Here is a 20035-nt window from a genome sequence, read left to right on the forward strand (position 1 = left end):
GGATTCAGCCTCAAGGGTATGTAAACTCATAAAAACTGCAATTACACAAATAAAACTGTTTTCCATAGTTTTCCCATTTCTCACGTTTATCTTTCTGCTATTGCTTTAATAAACAAGTAAAAAAGCATCAAGAGTTTAGACTGTAAACTACTTTCAAAGTTTTATATAAATTTGTAGGATTCTTATGTTGTCTTCTTTCATTCTTTATCTCTTGCTAACAAAAAGTTTGCGCTCTGTATCTACATGATTCATTTGCATTTGATAAAGTTAGAAAGATTTTGAGAGAGAGGACAGAAATTTTGTCATGAACAGGATTCCAAACATTGTCCTCCAGGATTAAACTCATGAGGCGAGTGGTTCGTAGACTGTTCTTGTCAAAGATTTCTCGGCTCTTTCAGAACAGGTATATAAATTCCCAGTGTTTTTTCCATTGTGAATTAAGACACAAAACCCAATCGGAGACAGTCGGACATACATCCATCAACAAATGAAATAAACAAAAGCAGATTAATTTACTCGGCTTTGAATGTCTCTCAAGAAGAAAATGATTGACATGATGTTTTAACGGTGTAAATTCTTAGCTTTTCAGTTTTGGCAGAATTGTTCCATTGTATCTGAGATCATTGCATATGTATTGTATAGATGTTTTATATTGAAAAAGACCTCTAGTGTGTCTGTGGTACCAAATCATTATCAACAACTAGAGTTTTAGTTCTTAAATGTTACTCTTTTCTATCCTCAAAAATTGGAGAAAAGTTAACAATTTTTTTTTTTAAATTTTCATTTTTTCTAGTTCCACCACGGCTAGTTTCGTCACCACTCGATCTCGGTACAGGGATCGGTACATCAATATTAATGCCCTGTCGTGTGATAGCTGAGCCACCAGCAACCGTGTCGTGGTTCAAAGATGGGGAAGAGTTGACCTTTGACCCTCCTGGAAGCCATTATCAGAAAACAACTGATGGGCTCTTCATCTCTGATGTACAGCTGTCAGACAATGGTGTTTACCTCTGTATGGCCGAGAATAAAGTCGGTATTCTGGAAGCGAATGGAACAATTACAGTTGAAAGTGAGTGGCCCTCGTTTCTATACCTATATATATATATATCTTAAGTGAATTTACACCAATTTACATGCATAAAAGAATAAAAGGATTGTATCAAATATAAAAGAATTGTGTTAAATATATATTGTAATGTTTGTCACAGTGTTTTCAAATAGTGAAAGCCTGTTTTCAGACTCATACCTCGGAATGGGCATGATTTAAGTTTAAATATATTTCATTTATTAGTAAGGTCCCTTTGTGGGATCAATTGTATGTCTTATTGTGAAATGTAAAACATTCAACATCATACTTGAAGACATCATGTCACAGGACATGGGAGCACTCCTCAGTGTTTGTAATCAGCAAAGATAACATTGTGTTCCTGCAGTTGATCAACTAAGCAAAAATCTGTTCTAGCTAAAAGAGATTCCTTTGCTCTCCCAACATATCATACCATTTTCTATAGTTTCTGTTTTTCATTCACTATGTAGTACATAACTCAGAGCCTAGTAGCAATGACAAATGTATATAAGTTTGGCTTGACTGTCAGTCCTATTCAAATTTGCTTCTCTTGAAACCAAAGCTAAATTGTCAGATCAAGATAAAAGTTGACAACTCTTCTGAACCTGGAAGCCTTTTTATTCAAAGGCATCCTAAGACATCTAATTTAGAAGTTTATTGAGACTGTCAGGTGGATTTGATTAGCTATGTTGCCTTAGGGAGGGATAACCTGGATCTAATCTATACATCTTGTTTCTAATTAACAGTAAGAGTTATTCATAAAGTCCCTCAGGTGATACAGTGTGTATTGTTCACACCATCAATGCATGTCAAAGATTTTTCTCTTTGCCGATATGCCAGACTATTTCGCTTATTTGTGTTGTTCACTAATTACGACACACAGGAAGTTGTAACTTGTCTAAATGCCTGTTTGAACCTCTAACGTAATTTTGAACAGGAAATTATACATCTCGTACAATTACCTCAAAAGAAGTCGATAACTTATGGATTTCATCCACAGTGAGGTGTCGTTGAAATCTTCATATTTGTCCCTTTTCCATGTTCTCTTAGTGTTTAGAAAGTTAATTTGATTTCCCTTAAAACTGATTAAATTAATTTCCATTTTACAGATCGTATCAATAAGAGTTAAGTTCACGTCACGTTTTTTAATAAGGTGAGAAGTTTCTCCACTGATCTAAGGAAATGTTAGCTGTCTGGAGTTGTGGAATCATAATGTATTTTCATCCTTGTTAGCCATTTGGTTTTCTTTGAATAAATTTGAATGATTATGAAGAGCTCCATCTTTGTGAGAAATTAAAGACATGAGTATTTTTGGTGAAAGTTCCTGCTATGAGAGATGCCCTGAAATTAAATTGTTCAACAAAGGGTTCTGTGTTAAGACAATAAGAACATTATTCCCGTAGATAGAAACTGCAACAATTATGCAGAGAAGGAAAAGAGGATCTTGACCTTCACCTTGCCTCTTTAGCCTGTATTAGTTGTTTATTGATTATTAAATTATCAGCATTTTCCAGATCATTAAACGACTAAATTCAGATCATGGAATGCTACTTAATATAAATTTGATTATATCATTTAAAAAGAAAAAAAATTATTTTCCCCCTCATCGTCATCATCAGCTGTACCAGTGTTTTCTCAAGGACCAGAGAATCAAACTGTGAGCGAAGGTTCTGTGGTGACATTCCATTGTATGGCCGAGGGCGTTCCACCACCCACCATTTCCTGGGCTTATAACCATGGTTCTCTACCCTCTGGTAGTGGCCTCTCCATGAGCCATCAAGTGTTGACAATTCCGTTAGCTACGAGAGACCTGAATGGCATGTATACGTGTAGAGCTGAAAACTCACAGGGATTGATAAGGAAGGACGCGTATCTCAGTGTTCAGAGTAAGTCTTTCAGTTAACTACAAATTCTTAATCGATTGACAATTAACTCATCAGTCTTTCATTTGGTTTTCCGTTTCACTTTCATCGACGCTGCCTGTTGTGAGCTTTTTCTGTTTCCCAATCAATACAAGACATTGTATGACAATCATTTAGGACAGAGGGAGGGATGGATTTTTTATTTACAAATTAGGGCAAAGAAATATTGTCCTTTGTAGTCCTCAGCCTCCTTGCCTATTCTTTTATCAATCTGAATTTTAGAATTTACAATGTCATATTTCCAATTTGTTGAAGACTTTAGACCTGCACCAGAAAACACATTGTAAATATGCAAACTTCATGATAAAAATAGGAGTTTTCTCCTTTTGTCATCCACTATGAGTTTTATGGAGTATGAAGTGTTAGTTCCAGTTAATTAAAAGATCACATTTTTGTGTCATGAATACAGTAGTGGTCTTCAACATAATTTATAACATTTTTGTCACCAAGGACCCAGAGAAGCACTTTGTATGATATCAAATGTTTTCCCAACAATGCCGGCGGTTCTTCCTGCTTTGGGGAAAACATTGATCAAAACAATTTGTTTGGAAAGTCCCATGATATAACAAAATTCTGGGGTTTTTATTTGGCAAAATGTGGTGTTTAAAAAGTTTGTTACTAGAGCATACCTTACAGTAGACACACATGAACTGTGTATGAATTTTACAACACAAAAAAAACAACACACTAGCATGCAGTGTTGTACTATAATTGAAGACGAGTGATAAAATTCAATATGAAATACAAACAAACATCGCAGGAACAAATGAGGTATTCCAGGGCAGTTACTTTTATTCTTTCAAGCTTAAAATCTATATGTTTTTTTTTATAATTGCACGAGAAGGGTTTTGATATGAAAGTGATAACATGTGTCTAACAGAATTAACTAACACACCTCAAACACAGCTTTTTGGACTTGCTATAAGGTCAGCTAAAGTTGCTGTTCATTCCTTTTCTGGCAATGACACCATCTCTAGGTCAGGGTTAGTGGACAGGGAATGTATCTGCTTTTAATTTTTTAGCTGATGGAGAAAGAGAAAACCTGATTATATATATTGTCTCTTTCATACACAATATTTCTTGTTAAATCTAGCAAACCTGTTTTGAGGTTTTATGGTTACTTTACAAACATTACTTTACAAACGTTTGTGAGTTGACAACACTTTTGGTTCATTGTCCAACAGTAAGAGTGCTTTCCTAAATAGCGACAAATTTAATCACCAATTAAGGTGATCATTTGCAGTTATTAGTTGATTCTAAAAAGATTATTATCCAGTTGTCAAAGTGGCTATTTGCAGGAAAACAACCGTCACATGTTTTTGTGGTTGGATATTGGCCTGGATATTGAACCCAATTGTTCTACACCAAATGTGTTTAAGGCCAGGAAGTACCATCAACAAATTTCTTTACCAACAATCAAATATTATTTCCTGCAATTAATCAACTTCATCCCTGAACTTTTGTATTTTAAAATTTAAGATATACCTCAATGGAGGAACTTTTATTTTTCGAGGGAGCTGTTTCAGTTTAAACCTCATCATATCATAATCTCTGTACTTTGAATACTAAAGGCACTGAAGACTAGCCCCAAACCGCGTGCGGCCATCTGAAAAAGATAACTTTCTGTTGCTTGCAAGTGACGTTTTGTTCGTGTCGCTACAAAATGCAGACAGTAATGAAATGTGATACCTTGTTATCTTTAGCTGGACCTAAGGATGTCCATCGCTGTATCGTTCATACACTGTGCTGTGGGTATTGACCGCAGCTGTATGTATTGACTGTACACTAGTGTCTAAGTACCGACGGTGGCAAGCTGTGTGCGTACTTTCTGGGACCTATGGTGGTGTCTAAAACTTCTGTTACACCTCATTCGAAACTAGGTCAGATTACCGGCATAAGACGTTTCTTTTTGCGCGAGTCTTCACACCCTTGAAGCTTTCACTTCACTATTTCAGGTCCTCCTGTACTTCAGCCAATCATGAATGTAACAGCCGACACTGACGAGACGGTTTCAGCCATCTGTGATTCTCTTCATGGATTTCCTGACCTGACTTTCTCTTGGTTGAAGGAAACCAACATCCTCACAGCCAGTGGTGACCATGTGCAGTTTCCTCAGCCAAATGAATTAAGGATCAAACTTCAAGGCAATGAAGATCAAGGTAAAAGAAGTAAAAAGAAAAATAATCTGACCTTGGCTCTCTGAATCAAAATGTTTGTCGGTTTCTATAATTTATTAAAGAGCAGTTGATTGCCCTTGCAGTGTAGTTTCCTCTTGTCACACCCGAGTGCAAAATGTGTTGTTAACATTACATTGATATCACAACAGATGTTTAACACTTTGAAAAGTACCACCGTTCAAATGACACAGATACAATTTTCATAGCAGATAGCCTACCCTACTTGAATAATCAGGGCTGTAGTTGAAATTGTTAGAACTAGAAAAAACGATATCTCCTCTGATTTTGTTTTGGAAGGAGTTATTGTTCATTCAAAATTCTCGTTGACTTAATCTGTTGAGAGAACTCGGTAGTAAAGAAGTAGTACAGAAATGTAACTTTACTAATGAAATACGACCAAGATGTTTTAAGTGATCATGACTGACAGTTGGTGTAGCCAACCTCCCCACCCCTCCCCCCCCCAAAAAAAAGAAGCACACCCTCATGAAATGTTAGCATTTTAATATTGGCTCTGTGAATTGCTGCTTCCCTATGTACATTCAAGCAACAAATTGCATCTCATTACTTTAGGTGCATAGCCATATTAAGGGTTAACAACAAGTTACTGGTGCATAGTTTTATACCTAAGTTCTGGCCAAGAATGTAAGATTTGCTGGTGTTTAAGTGACCCATCCTAACAGTGGACGTTAAATTCATAGTCTGCTTCATTTATGCAAAGTAGGACTATCCTGAGGTAACTGTTACACCTAGAATGAAAATGTTATACAGTAAGTCTCAGCTAGGCCTGAGTTTATATACACCTGCCATGATGAGGATAAATGATAAGGAAAAGACTGTGGAGGTAAAAAGCTTCGAAAATGGCCTCCACATCCTAGGCTGACCCTTTGAAGCAAATCAGTTCCAGGAAAAATCATCTTATTAAGGATGTGGGTTGAAATACTGAGATTTTCCCCCTTCTTTGTTTTTTTTGGTCGTCCATGGTAAATAATTATGCTCATAAAAGTTGTGTTTGATTTGATTCAATGTTCATTTGATTTCCTTCCTTTTCATTGTTTACAGGCTGGTATACCTGTGTAGCTACCAATGCACTTGGAAGTGCAAGAGAAAAATTTTACATATCTGTTCTTGGTGAGTATTTTATCGTTTTAAATTCTGGATTAAACCTTTCAATCTCACCTATTCCAACCTGTAAAGGTTCAACAGTTTCGTTTTGTGGTTTTTTGGTAAAAAAGTTGGTAATGGCAAAAAAGGCAAATCTTTTATAATATCAAGCATTTTATGAGGTAACTTTTATTTTTCCTACGATTCTTAAATTTTACTGGAGACAAAATGTTAAGGGTTGAATTTAAATTTAACTTAATATGTGGTACGACCCTGTGAATTAAAGTACATCACCTTGGAAAGGAAAAGATGAGGGTCAATTTCCATTTGCAAACTGTCTGAAAAATATGATTGAAAAGAGTAAACCTGGATTTTTTTATAATGAATGCACCAAGTAAATGTATTATTTAATTGATTGAGTATTGCAATTGACTTTGAGTAATTAGGTGCTATATAATATTGTTTTGATTGCTTGATGGAAGGACATTTATGTTCAGATGAATGTATCATAAATATGATGTGCTGAATGTCTGTTAACAAGACATTTGTGTTTGTGAAACTGAAAAACCAAGAGTTGAAATCCAGTCATTGACCGTAATCATACGTGTTACTCTCGGAATGTTAATCTATTTATCATATTTGTAAAGTATCAGTAGGATCCTGTTTATCAGACACAGGTAATGACATTTAAATATTGAATTGTAAACAGGAGAAAGAAATTTGGCACTGTAGGATTCAAGCATAAACTCAGGTGTTCAAGTCCTCTCCGGTTGATCGATTTTTGCAATATCTTTCTGGGTCGTGCTCGTGAGAAGTGGTTGCAACTTACGACTGATGTGGAGCATGTCCTTGTTTTGCTTAATAAAACCAGCCAAACATAGACAGATTGTAAGAGACATACAGAATTACTTTTTTATTTCTTTTCTTTTAAAATACACATGTAAGCTAATAATAAACAGATCTAGCAATGATCTCTATTTTGAGGTTGATCAATTTTTGCAATATCTTTCTCGGTCGTGCTCGTGAGAAGTTGTTGCAACTTATGACTGATGTGGAGCATGTCCTTGTTTTGCTTAATAAAACCAGCCAAACATAGACAGATTGTAAGAGACATACAGAATTACTTTTTTATTTCTTTTCTTTTAAAATACACATGTAAGCTAATAATAACAGATCTACTGTAGCAATGATCTCTATTTTGAGGTTGATCAATTTTTGCAATATCTTTCTCGGTCGTTCTCGTGAGAAGTTGTTGCAACTTATGACTGATGTGGAGCACATCCTTGTTTTGCTTAAGAAAACCAGAAAAACATAGACAGATTGTAAAAGACGTACAGAATTGATTTTTTTTTTTTTTTTTTTTAAATACACATGTAAGCTAATAATAAACAGATGTAGCAATGAAATTTTGAATGTGCGAAAAAATGCACAAATTAAAAGAAAATATAAGAAATTTTGCTGGAGAGCTTGCATTCCCTCCTTTCACTGACTTAAATCCTGTCCTAAACGAAGTGTATTCTAAGTTTCCTTGTTTACATTAGTATCTCAAAAACGGAAAATATGGATAAATCTAGGAACCTTGGGAAAGGCAGTGAATAGGAAGATGTTGACTTTTCTCTGTTTCTTGGTATTTTTATGATCAGAATGGCAGAACCTATCACCCTTTCATACCCAATAGGTTCAGCCACTTGCGACCTTCAAGGATTCAATAAATATATCCACAGTTGTTGTTTTTAGATTCTTAAGAGTGGATCAGATCAAAATATCATTAAGATATGAAATGATCATAGAAAATATCCAAAAATATTGACACAAGAATTTACTGTCAGCTGTTTAATGCATGAAAAGATCTTTATAGCTGAGCATGAAGCAGAATTAGGATCAGATTTACCATTATAGGGGAAGTAGGGGCATAAATCAGTGTTAGAAATTTACAAGAATTTTGTTAAGTTTTTCTATTTTATTTTTTATTATTTTGGTTTGTGAAATGAAGTGATAAAAAAATGGTTATTCTGATGTTATGTTAGAATTAAAAAGTAGGCAGTTTTTTCCCCTTTTTTTGGGGTGGGAGGTGGGTAAAGTATTACTGGGTCCTTTTTTTGGGGTGGGAGGTGGGGTAAAGTATGACTGGGTCCTTTTTTTGGGGTGGGAGGTGGGGTAAAGTATGACTGGGTCCTTTTTTGGGGTGGGAGGTGGGGGAAGTATGACTGGTATGTTCTTTCACCTCTTTCCATGTTATTTCATGACTGCGGAGCAACAATGAATGTCGCATCGAAACAAGATCTCAAAAAGTTACATTATATGGCTTTACAATACACCATGTTGCATTTGCTTTTACTCTTAGATATTCCACAAGTACCTGAAATTCTAGATGTTATAGCACTAACAGAGACTAGCCTTTTGGTCACATGGGATGCTGGAGCATATCCTGAAGATACGGAGACCTTTGACCTTGAGTACAGGATGAGGTTAGTCACAGTTTATGATAGTTAATATGTAGGTTAATACTAAGTTGTGAGTGTTCATATTATCTTATGTTATCTTACTATGAGAGTAATTTATGCGTATGTAATAAGTGATAAAATAAAAACTACCAGGCATGGAAGGCATCCAATAAATTATCAACATGATATAGAGACATACTTATTTGGATGCTACATTATCACAGTCAATAGCAAACATACTGTAAACATACCAAGATTTAATGTTCAAACTTTATATATTCTCTACATGTATCTTTTTGCAAACCGTTAGCCTAGAAATGTAGTGGAAGTTTGTATATTTTGTATATATATTTGTTTCATCACAATTTACAGTGTGACGGGAAGTCTCCTATAAAGCCTGCAAGGCTTAACAAAGTAGGAGACTCCCCAAAAAGAAAAAAGAAAGAAAAAACTTAAGAATAGAAAAAGAAAAGTTAATAGTAGCATCTACAGTGATGAAATAATCGAATTGACTCTACTTGAAATTAATAATGTTAATAAGCAATCCTAACAATCTTTATAATGATCTTAATCGCAAACACACACAAGAATAAATCCATCAATAGTGAGAAATAATTACAGTTTGGAGATTCCTTTTGAATACAGAGTAAGAAGGCTTATTCTTAACATTATCCTGGAGATTATTCCACGTTTTTATAGCACGAATACGAGGGTTAAAAGAACTTAAAGTACTTCGTTGGGATAAAACATGGGCGTTATTACAATGGCGTGTTTGATGGTTGTGGATTAGTCTATTACTATATATAAAATCTTTAAAAGCCTCGGGTAGCAATCCATTCCATGCTTTATATGCAAATGTTGCAAGCTGGACTCTTATAATATCATTTAGTTTTAATAAATTTAATCTTTTGTATAATGGGGTAGTATGATCACGTGGTGCAGCATGTGATATATGGCGGATAGCTCTCTTCTGGAGGACACATAGGTGATTAAGATTTGTAGAATAGGTTCCTGACCAAATAGTCGTGCAATAAGTTAATTGGGGTAAAATCAGAGTTATATAGAGTGTTCTGAGTATATTTGGAGGTAAATAATGTTTTAATTTGCATATAATACCAGTGTTTCTAGCCACTCTGTTACAGACTGCTGATATGTGATCACGCCACGAAAGTTTATTGTCTATGTGTACACCCAAGAACTTAGTAGTGTTAACCCGATTAATAATTTTATCATTCATGGTAATATTGTGATCCCATCTGAATGAGTGACTAGCATTAAACACCATATAATTAGTTTTCTCTATATTAAGAGATAATTTGTTTGCTGCAAACCAGCTGGAAAATTTAGTTAGTTCAGTAGAAACAGTTTTATGTGATGAGAGTAGAGTTTGGGAATCGAAGAAAATATTTGTGTCGTCGGCAAATAATATTGTTTTAGCAATAAAGATATAGGGCGGTAATTCTCAAAATGACTGGGGTCTCCTTTTTTAAAGATTGGTTTTACTTTTGCTATTTTAAGCTTATCCGGAAAAATGCCGGTGTTAAAAGAAATATTGCAGAGATGAGTTAAAGGCTTTACTCCTCAGTTCATTCTCCTCTCATCCCCAACTGTATTTTATTCATCTTACTTTAATTCAACTTTAATATATCTGTAGCACAGAGGTAGTAATAGACTTGTATATTACTGTACATTTATAAAACAATACAGTACTAATATTGTGATGATCTAGCATATGATAGGATACAATACATTAAAATACAATACATTACAATACAATACAGTATATAACAATACACTACAATACATTAATATACATTACACTACAATACTATCCAAAACAATATAATACAAAACATTACAATACAATACCATACATTACAATATAATTTAATACATTACAATACTATACAATACAGTACAATATAATACATTACAATACTATACAATACAATATAATACATTACAATACTATACAATACCATACATTACAATATAATTTAATACATTACAATACTATCCAATACAATGTAATACAATACATTACAATACTATACTATACAATACAATACAATATAATACATTAGAATACTATACAATACAATATAATACATTACATTACAATACTATACAATACCATACATTACAATATAATTTAATACATTACAATACTATCCAATACAATGTAATGCAATACATTACAATACTATACAATACAGTACAATATAATACATTACAATACTATGCAATACAATACAGTACAATATAATACATTACAATACTATACTATCCAATACAATACAATTCAGTACAATATAATATAATACATTACATTACAATACTATCCAATACAATGCCATACATTACAATATTATACAATACAGTACAATATAATACAGTACATTACAGAGCAATACAGTACATTACAATACATTACATTGCATTACAATACTTTACAATACATGAAATGTTTGATTAAAGAGTCAAGGAAAATGTAAACAAGTTTGTATGAACAAGACCGTAAGATAAACGTATTATTTTATTTTTTATGATTATTTTCACCACAATATGCTACTTTCTTTTTTCTTCTTTTTTTGGGGCCAACCTAGTATTAAAATGTCAAGGAAACTGTTTTATTAAGGTTTATCCTTGCAGATGCCCTTTGCATTCATGAGTAAGCAGAACTGGAGAAAACCATCAGCTATGTGTTTGTCGATTGTAACGCATAGCATCATTGCAAATGTTTTGATTAGTTTTTATCATTGGATGAAATGAAAACAAGGCCAGCTTTCTGATGGATTTACCATCTGGTTTCAAAGAAATCTGTTCCTTGGTGACTTTCATGCTTGATTGATAAAGGATTCCATTTTATTTGGTTGAAATAACCAAAAAAGTGTTTCTTGAATATGATACAAAAGATGATGCTTGTGTCATGGTCAAAAGTATCAAGACAAGATTGAAAGTTATTTATAGGTAAAGTGAAATGGTTATAATGGGACAAACAATAGAGGGCGCAATCATATATCAGTGCTATCTAGTTCCACAAAACAGCCGTTGCTATGGCTTTTATCACCATCAACATGGAATCACCAGCAGAAGTGTAGTGGTACCAGTAGTTGATCACCATTAATTTATTTCTAATTACAGAGTCGAACAAACTTAATGGATCTTGCAAGTTCTGTAAGATAAAACAAGAAAGAAAGATGATTGAACTGTTTCATGAAAAGAAAGAAAAACATATCAGAGAAATGATTTTACAAGATAGCTTCAAGATAGCTCCTGTCAAATAATCTGTTGCACAACTGTAATAATTAATCTGTTATCTTGTCGTGAATTGCTAAGCAAATCTAATGATTGACCAATTTGCTACGCAAGTCCAAAAGTACGTAGCAGTTTCTGTACAGAAAACGATGGCGTTTGAGGTATATTATGACTGCGAAAATTGAGAAATTATTCCCTGCGAAATTTGTTCCCAGCTCCAAGTGACTGCCAAATGGGCAAACATGTTAATGAGTAAATGATTATCGTATGAATGCATAACCTAACGATTCCATCTGAATTTTTACCAATGAACAAAGTTTCAAATAGAACCAGGTTTATTTTGCATGGTCGAACGTGGAAATGTAGCGAAGATATTGCTAGACAAACAAAGGTATAGCTTTTTCATTTTCATAATATTCTAGTTTTGAAGACATTGTTATATGACGTCTTTCTCCCCTCCATAGCGGAGATTCCTGGAGGGTCGCTGAAAGCAACATTCCCAATATCGTTGAGATCGGTAGTTTGGTCATCGAAGGACTCACAGAGAATAGAGAGTACCGTATAAGAGTTCGAGCACACAACAGACTAGGGAGCTCTCCACCCAGTAGTCACTATGTTGCATATACTCCATCTGTGTCAGGTCAGTTTAGTATTTGGTATTTATAGTCCATTAGTTAAGAGACTTGTATGCTCTTAGCCAAGCATGCACTTTGTAGCTTAGACCCCATCTGTGTCAGGTCAGTTTAGTAGTTTGTATTTATAGTCCATTGTTAAGAGACTAGGAAGGTCTCCACCCAGCAGTCACTATGTTGCATATACTCCATCTGTGTCAGGTCAGTTTAGTATTTGGTATTTATAGTCCATTAGTTAAGAGACTTGTATGCTCTTAGCCAAGCATGCACTTTGTAGCTTAGTTCCCATCTGTGTCAGGTCAGTTTAGTAGTTTGTATTTATAGTCCATTGTTAAGAGACTAGGAAGGTCTCCACCCAGCAGTCGCTATGTTGCATATACTCCATCTGTGTCAGGTCAGTTTAGTATTTGGTATTTATAGTCCATTAGTTAAGAGACTTGTATGCTCTTAGCCAAGCATGCACTTTGTAGCTTAGACCCCATCTGTGTCAGGTCAGTTTAGTAGTTTGTATTTATAGTCCATTGTTAAGAGACTAGGAAGGTCTCCACCCAGCAGTCACTATGTTGCATATACTCCATCTGTGTCAGGTCAGTTTAGTATTTGGTATTTATAGTCCATTAGTTAAGAGACTTGTATGCTCTTAGCCAAGCATGCACTTTGTAGCTTAGTTCCCATCTGTGTCAGGTCAGTTTAGTAGTTTGTATTTATAGTCCATTGTTAAGAGACTAGGAAGGTCTCCACCCAGCAGTCGCTATGTTGCATATACTCCATCTGTGTCAGGTCAGTTTAGTATTTGGTATTTATAGTCCATTAGTTAAGAGACTTGTATGCTCTTAGCCAAGCATGCACTTTGTAGCTTAGACCCCATCTGTGTCAGGTCAGTTTAGTAGTTTGTATTTATAGTCCATTGTTAAGAGTATAGGAAGGTCTCCACCCAGCAGTCACTATGTTGCATATACTCCATCTGTGTCAGGTCAGTTTAGTATTTGGTATTTATAGTCCATTAGTTAAGAGACTTGTATGCTCTTAGCCAAGCATGCACTTTGTAGCTTAGACCCCATCTCTGTCAGGTCAGTTTAGTAGTTTGTATTTATAGTCCATTGTTAAGAGACTAGGAAGGTCTCCACCCAGCAGTCACTATGTTGCATATACTCCATCTGTGTCAGGTCAGTTTAGTATTTGGTATTTATAGTCCATTAGTTAAGAGACTTGTATGCTCTTAGCCAAGCATGCACTTTGTAGCTTAGTTCCCATCTGTGTCAGGTCAGTTTAGTAGTTTGTATTTATAGTCCATTGTTAAGAGACTAGGAAGGTCTCCACCCAGCAGTCACTATGTTGCATATACTCCATCTGTGTCAGGTCAGTTTAGTATTTGGTATTTATAGTCCATTAGTTAAGAGACTTGTATGCTCTTAGCCAAGCATGCACTTTGTAGCTTAGACCCCATCTGTGTCAGGTCAGTTTAGTAGTTTGTATTTATAGTCCATTGTTAAGAGACTAGGAAGGTCTCCACCCAGCAGTCACTATGTTGCATATACTCCATCTGTGTCAGGTCAGTTTAGTATTTGGTATTTATAGTCCATTAGTTAAGAGACTTGTATGCTCTTAGCCAAGCATGCACTTTGTAGCTTAGTCCCCATCTGTGTCAGGTCAGTTTAGTGTAATGGCCATGGGTGAAGTGGCAAAGAATATATTGTTTCCAAACCATGCTATTGGCCAAGCATAGAGGAAGGAACTTTCTCCTAGAGTACATATTTCCCAGAGTCTCTCATATGGCTATTGTGTGCTTTACCCCAGAGAACCTGGGTTCCATGTTTAAGGTTTTGCCTCCTCTCTCCTTCCTTTTAGTTATAATTGTATGTACCTGCAGCTTGCAGACAATGAGGTATGCCAACGGTGACCATTTTACTTTGAATTCAGATTGTCAATTTATGATACATGTGATGCTCATGGCTACTGTAAGGTGCGAGACTGGTGACCCAGGCATTGCCACTTGGAAATAATAAAAAGAAGAGTCTGGCTTTTGGTGCATCTATTAGTATATACTCAATGTATTTGAAGATACTCAACTGTATGCGAGGTGCACTCTGTGAATAATGCTAATGAGATGTGTGAAGAAACATAAATGATGTAACTTGATCACTTTAAAGCATAAACTCTACTTGTGATCATACTACATTCTATTCACAGGGCCATCTGCCCCTAGACGTCTGAAAATCCTCTCCTTCAATGCCACCACTGTTCAGTTGGAGTGGGAGATACCAGAGAGGAGGAGCAGTCCCATCGAAGTCTACTTCATCGATTACTACAAAATCAGAGACAATTGTGAGTACAGGCGCATAGCGAAGGGGGGGGGGGGAGCGAAGGGGGCGACCACCCCCCCACCTTGAGCAATTTTTTTTTGTATATGTTTTTATGATATCGCTAGTAATTTCAAAATAGAAAATGGTTAGATGCAACTTACAAGGCCTGGGAAGTGCCATTTCCAGCGATCAGGGAGGCATTTTTGGCCAAAATTTTCTCATACGCTCGCGCCAGCTCAGCGCTACGCTTAGATAGTTTCCAGTGCAGAATCTACGACTCTAATAGTTTGCCAACAGGTTCGCCCCACCCTTTGGTAAATTCCTCACTACGCGCCTGTGTGAGTAAACCATTATCAGGTGGTGACGTAATCCAAAAGTGTGTACAACTTTTTAAAAGGTATTATGTCCAGCAAGGAATGGAAGAGTGAAAGAGCTCATCCTGTCAATTCAGTTGACATTGCATCTGTTCAGGGAATAATTAATGTGTAAAAGTAAGTTGGCCTGACATTTTGATCCTAGCAGGATCTTCTTCAGAGACTAAGTTTTTAGTCTCTGAAGAAGATCCTGCTAGGATCGAATGTCAGGCCAACTTACTTTTGCACATTCTCTTACACAGGCTCTCTAGTAGATAAGCAGTTTGCTAACAGTTTTATTTTATTCATTTTTATAGGGAATAAATAATAACGTATTGCATCTCAAAATGCTATTCGAAACGGTCAAGGTAATGGTCAAGTGTGAAGATGTATAACAGTTTTCTACACAGAAACCATAGTATTTTTATATGAGACAAAACTATAGCACTCATTTTTCCCTGCTGTTTCCCCCCCCCCCCCTTATTAATGAAAATGCAAATCTTTTCCCATAAACCTATGAATCATGAAGAGAAATTCCTGTAAGTTTTTGAGTCACTGCGATAAATAAGTACAGCAATCTTGATATACTTCTTGCTGTTGTTCCATCAATTCTAATGCCTCACATCGATCTTTTACAGTCCTTCAAGTTCATTGATCAGAGCCAGTATATTTTTATTTATTTTAAAACCATCAACAGGTCAGTTTAGTTGGTAATATCTTGATTTGTATATTTTTCTTATTTTTAGCCTCGAGGACGATAGAAGTACCAGGCGAAGGTAGATACACGATAGATCACGTCGTTGACAACCTTCAACCGAACTCGCTCTACGCCTTTCAAGTCTGCGGAGCTACTTTTTCATCCGAAGGTGAAATCCAGCTTGGAAACTGTTCCTACAACGTACATCAGGTCACTGCGACTGCAGGTTAGAGAGAGAGATAATATTTTAATTGATATTTGACAAAATTTATGGTGACTTTTTAAAAGAAATTAAACTTCTACCTATATGGGTTTCATCCCCTCTGGTGCCATATACACTTTTTTTGGGAAAATGTATTATGAATTTTATTGGTATGGGTTACATTTTAAGGCTTTTTCCTTGTCATCAGAGGGACACTCAGGCCTTACATATTGGTTGTCTGAACAGGAGATGTGGTTATTCTGAAAAATATAGCAAAAAAACAAAGACCAGTATGTACACGGTGAAGAAAGAACACCAGATTTTGGGTTGATACCAAGTTATCATTTTACCTATTTGGGGGGTGGGGTGGGGTGGGGTGTGGGTAGGGGGTGTATTCAGGTACAAGTCAATATGAATTTGATGTAAAGAACTAGTTGTCCGCGGGACAACTTCCACAGCCGAGTTTGGTTAATCGTCCAAACATACATTTGGTCGTCTCCGAAGACCGGACTATACCATTAAAAATTTACACTGTAGTACGACAGAGGTTGTAAACTTTAAAGTGACTCTCTTGAGTTTCGAAACAAAATATGAACACTTAGCCACTGTTCTCTCTGCCAACTCGGCTCACAGGTTCAAAAAGAGTTTGAAAGATTCTGGAAATAGTCCAAACTGTTTGATGGCTGCATTATTACCAGGTACTCTCTCTGGAATAAAATTAACCACAGTTTTAGGGTCTTTCTCTTTATTTTTTTAAAAGTTTTATGTTTACATATTTCTTGATAGCTCCTGATGCAGCCCCAACAGATCTCCAGTTGACTGTAGAATCATCAACAGTAATAACAGTTTCTTGGTCGGTGAGTAGATCGTTGTGAATATATTTACCCAAACTCTCTTATCATGGTTTATTTACAGACACTTTCCAAAAGTGTTTTCTTAATATTTAAACATAAGAATAAAAAATATTTCTCAAGAAGACCAGGACCGGGAGCCTGAATTTTGGTAACGTTTTTCTGACAATGCATTATCTTGTTTGTTTATGCCTAAATTTTTATTCTCAGTCGCTGAAGACATATCAAATAATTATTTTATGTCCATCCATCAGTCGGAACCAACTTAACTTTTCCAGGAAACGGTAGAATTTGAATAACTATGATGTCCGCATTTATTCTCATACATCGATATCAAACAGTCCTTATACTTCAAAATAATAGTTTGAAACTATTCCCTAAAATATTACTAGAATCTTCGTTTCATTCTCTTCTTTTTTCTCAGCCTCTGCCAGAAGAAGTTCAAAATGGAGAAATCCTTGGATACAACGTGACATATATGTCTTTAACATCTAAGGAAGTTAAATCAGTTGCTACGTCGGAGATGACGACATCGATCGCTAACCTTGATCCTTGGACTGAGTATGACATCTACGTAGAGGCTTACAATGCAGATGGACTTAGCCCTCCCAGTGTTACTGCTACAGCCAGAACTAAAGTTGCAGGTACACTCACACTTTCTTGATTAACATTTTGTTACAAGCCATCAACTTTTTCAAAATTTGTCACCTGACATCCACCGTATCCCCAGATACATAATTATTAATATACACACTAGAATCAACAGAGAAACCCTTTTCTCTTTTATATCAAAAGAATTTAAAGGGTTAATGCCTCTTGTCCCATGGTGCTATTGTTAACTACAAGCTTTTAAAATATTCTTGTTAACAAATTTCAGCATTGAAAATTTTAGTGCTAGAAAAGAAATTTGTGAAGAGAAAAAAAAAAGCAAAATAAATAGAAATACCTCAGAGTTGTTTCTTATTTTGGCAAGCATCATCGTAAGCAGATAAAGGTACATTAACAGTCATCAGTATTGCCCCTAAATATTCTGATGTTTACTCATGCAACCAAAATCAACAAACATTCTACTGTTACACTCAAGAGGTTTTTCCCCTCAGTGAGACAGAGGTTTCTTTCCCTCAGTAAGACATTAATACTCATTGATATCTGGAAATAACATGGATGGTCGCAACCAACAGGAAAACAGTTTGTCAATTTGCAGCAATTCTTTTCTACTGAATGCTGAACATGTTGAGCTAATTACTATTGCTGACGATTAAAAAATTGTTGGTCAAAATGTATAAAGAAAAGGCTCTTAAATAATTTACAAAGTGTTTTCCTCCCCCCCCCCCTTGTCATCAATCAAATACTGAAGTGCATTCTTTTCAGCTATGACAATATGTAATCTACCTTGTTTCTTTTCTGTTTAGCACCATCGGGAGTTCCAACTATCGCTTCAATTGTCGCCGTAAATGAAACTGCTCTGATACTCTCGTGGGAGGTAAGCGGGTTTTAGATTGACTTTCTTAATTGCAAGAAGCAACATGTAATGATTCCTACAACATTAGTACAGTGCTGTCAGTGATAACATTAACATGCTCCTTATCTTTCTGGTGTAAATCGAGATATTTTCACGTAGATAATAATCTGGTGATGATTTTCAGAATATTGCCGAGGACAGTCGTAATGGCCCTATAGATGGTTATATCGTGACGTCGAGGGAAACAGGATTCACAAATATCACCGATCTAGATGTTGCCAGTCCTCTGACAAATGCAACAATAGTTGGTAGGTCAAATGTTAATTTTTTTTTTCCCTTTTATATATATGTTCTTTTACATTTTCATAATTGAAGAAGAAAACAAGAAAGTGACATTTTATTTTTTTTAAATTGTGTTCAAAATAAATCAAACTGTGGTGAAGAGTTATGGTTACAGCAGATCTTGTTTAAAGTTAATGGCTCTTTGGAAGTCCCCCTCACCTCAAATTATGGAAAGGAATTAGCATATATTTCGCATGAAGTACGTTATTGTAAGTGCCATAGGTAGGCCCTCAATAGTTTAATATGCTCCACAGTCAACCATGCGACATGTATCTTGACTAATACTCATCAGGTTAAATCGTTGACTAGACACAAAAAAATACGATAAAATCTTTGCTTCCTTATGTATGACATCTTGTCATTTTCTTTGTGTAATAGTTTTTATTGGTGATTAAACTAGCCAGTTGCAATTCAGTATTGTCATCACTATTTTAATTATCTCTCTGTGTGCAATTTATGATTTTCTTCCTCTTAGCAAGAGGTAGGTGATAACTCATTTAGTCTCTCAGTCAACAGTTTTAATACAAGAGAAACTTCATTCCCAATATCTTATACGCAATGTAAGCTGTGGTTGTCCTATATATATTTCAAGGTGTGACTGAAGCACTTTGAGAATTTCGCTTTTGGCTTTGACATAGCAAAACTATCCATAACAGTATTTAGCAAAACTATCCATAACAGTATTTAATAAGTTTCTCAAGTTAACAAAGGAGCATCAATGGAAAGTTGACTGGAAACTGGAAATAGCAAAGAATTTTTTTTGGGAGGGGGGGTGCTCAGGGTTGCAAAAGACCTGTGCTCTACCAACTGAGGTATCCAACTTGCCCGTTATCGGTGGCGAAACTGTAGATCATTCTGTCAACCAGTGACGATTTCATCACCGCGTCTTATTTGGGTAAAGAGGCAGCCAGCTTCTTTTTTTGTCACAGGACAGTGAAGAATGTTTTAATCTGACTGATTTAATCCTCAGGTTTGAAGGTGAGCACAGAGTATGAAGTTACTGTGTCAGCGTATAATTTAGAAGAAGGCTCCCCCCTGAACGGACCTAGGTCTTCTATAAATGCTGCCACAGCTGATGGAGGTAGGTCTGAGGTTAAAATGCTGGTATGTGGTACCACTTCATACATGCTCGAGACAAGAAGAGGATTAAGAGTTTCCTTAAATATTGTGCAAATATATTTTGCGTAGACTGTGATATTCTTGTAATTAAGGTTAATGTTGCAGC

At 35.6% G+C, this 20035-nt stretch overlaps 1 protein-coding gene across 3 annotated transcripts in view; it reads left to right on the top strand.

Annotated features, from left to right (window-relative positions):
- Positions 1-20035, top strand: part of LOC139963366 (contactin-1-like) — a 56612-nt gene that overhangs the window by 24654 nt on the left and 11923 nt on the right. For all 3 annotated transcript variants that reach the window (XM_071964047.1, XM_071964046.1, XM_071964049.1), the window contains exons 10-22: positions 794-1069; positions 2686-2952; positions 4944-5147; positions 6225-6293; positions 8611-8734; positions 12433-12608; positions 14791-14925; positions 16003-16179; positions 16942-17012; positions 17431-17650; positions 18419-18489; positions 18653-18776; positions 19781-19891. In XM_071964047.1, coding sequence (XP_071820148.1) covers positions 794-1069; positions 2686-2952; positions 4944-5147; positions 6225-6293; positions 8611-8734; positions 12433-12608; positions 14791-14925; positions 16003-16179; positions 16942-17012; positions 17431-17650; positions 18419-18489; positions 18653-18776; positions 19781-19891 — 2025 coding nt within the window. The remainder of the gene's footprint in view (positions 1-793; positions 1070-2685; positions 2953-4943; positions 5148-6224; positions 6294-8610; positions 8735-12432; positions 12609-14790; positions 14926-16002; positions 16180-16941; positions 17013-17430; positions 17651-18418; positions 18490-18652; positions 18777-19780; positions 19892-20035) is intronic.

Source organism: Apostichopus japonicus, chromosome 22, assembly GCF_037975245.1.
Source record: "Apostichopus japonicus isolate 1M-3 chromosome 22, ASM3797524v1, whole genome shotgun sequence".
Classification (NCBI taxonomy): Eukaryota; Metazoa; Echinodermata; class Holothuroidea; order Aspidochirotida; family Stichopodidae; genus Apostichopus; species Apostichopus japonicus.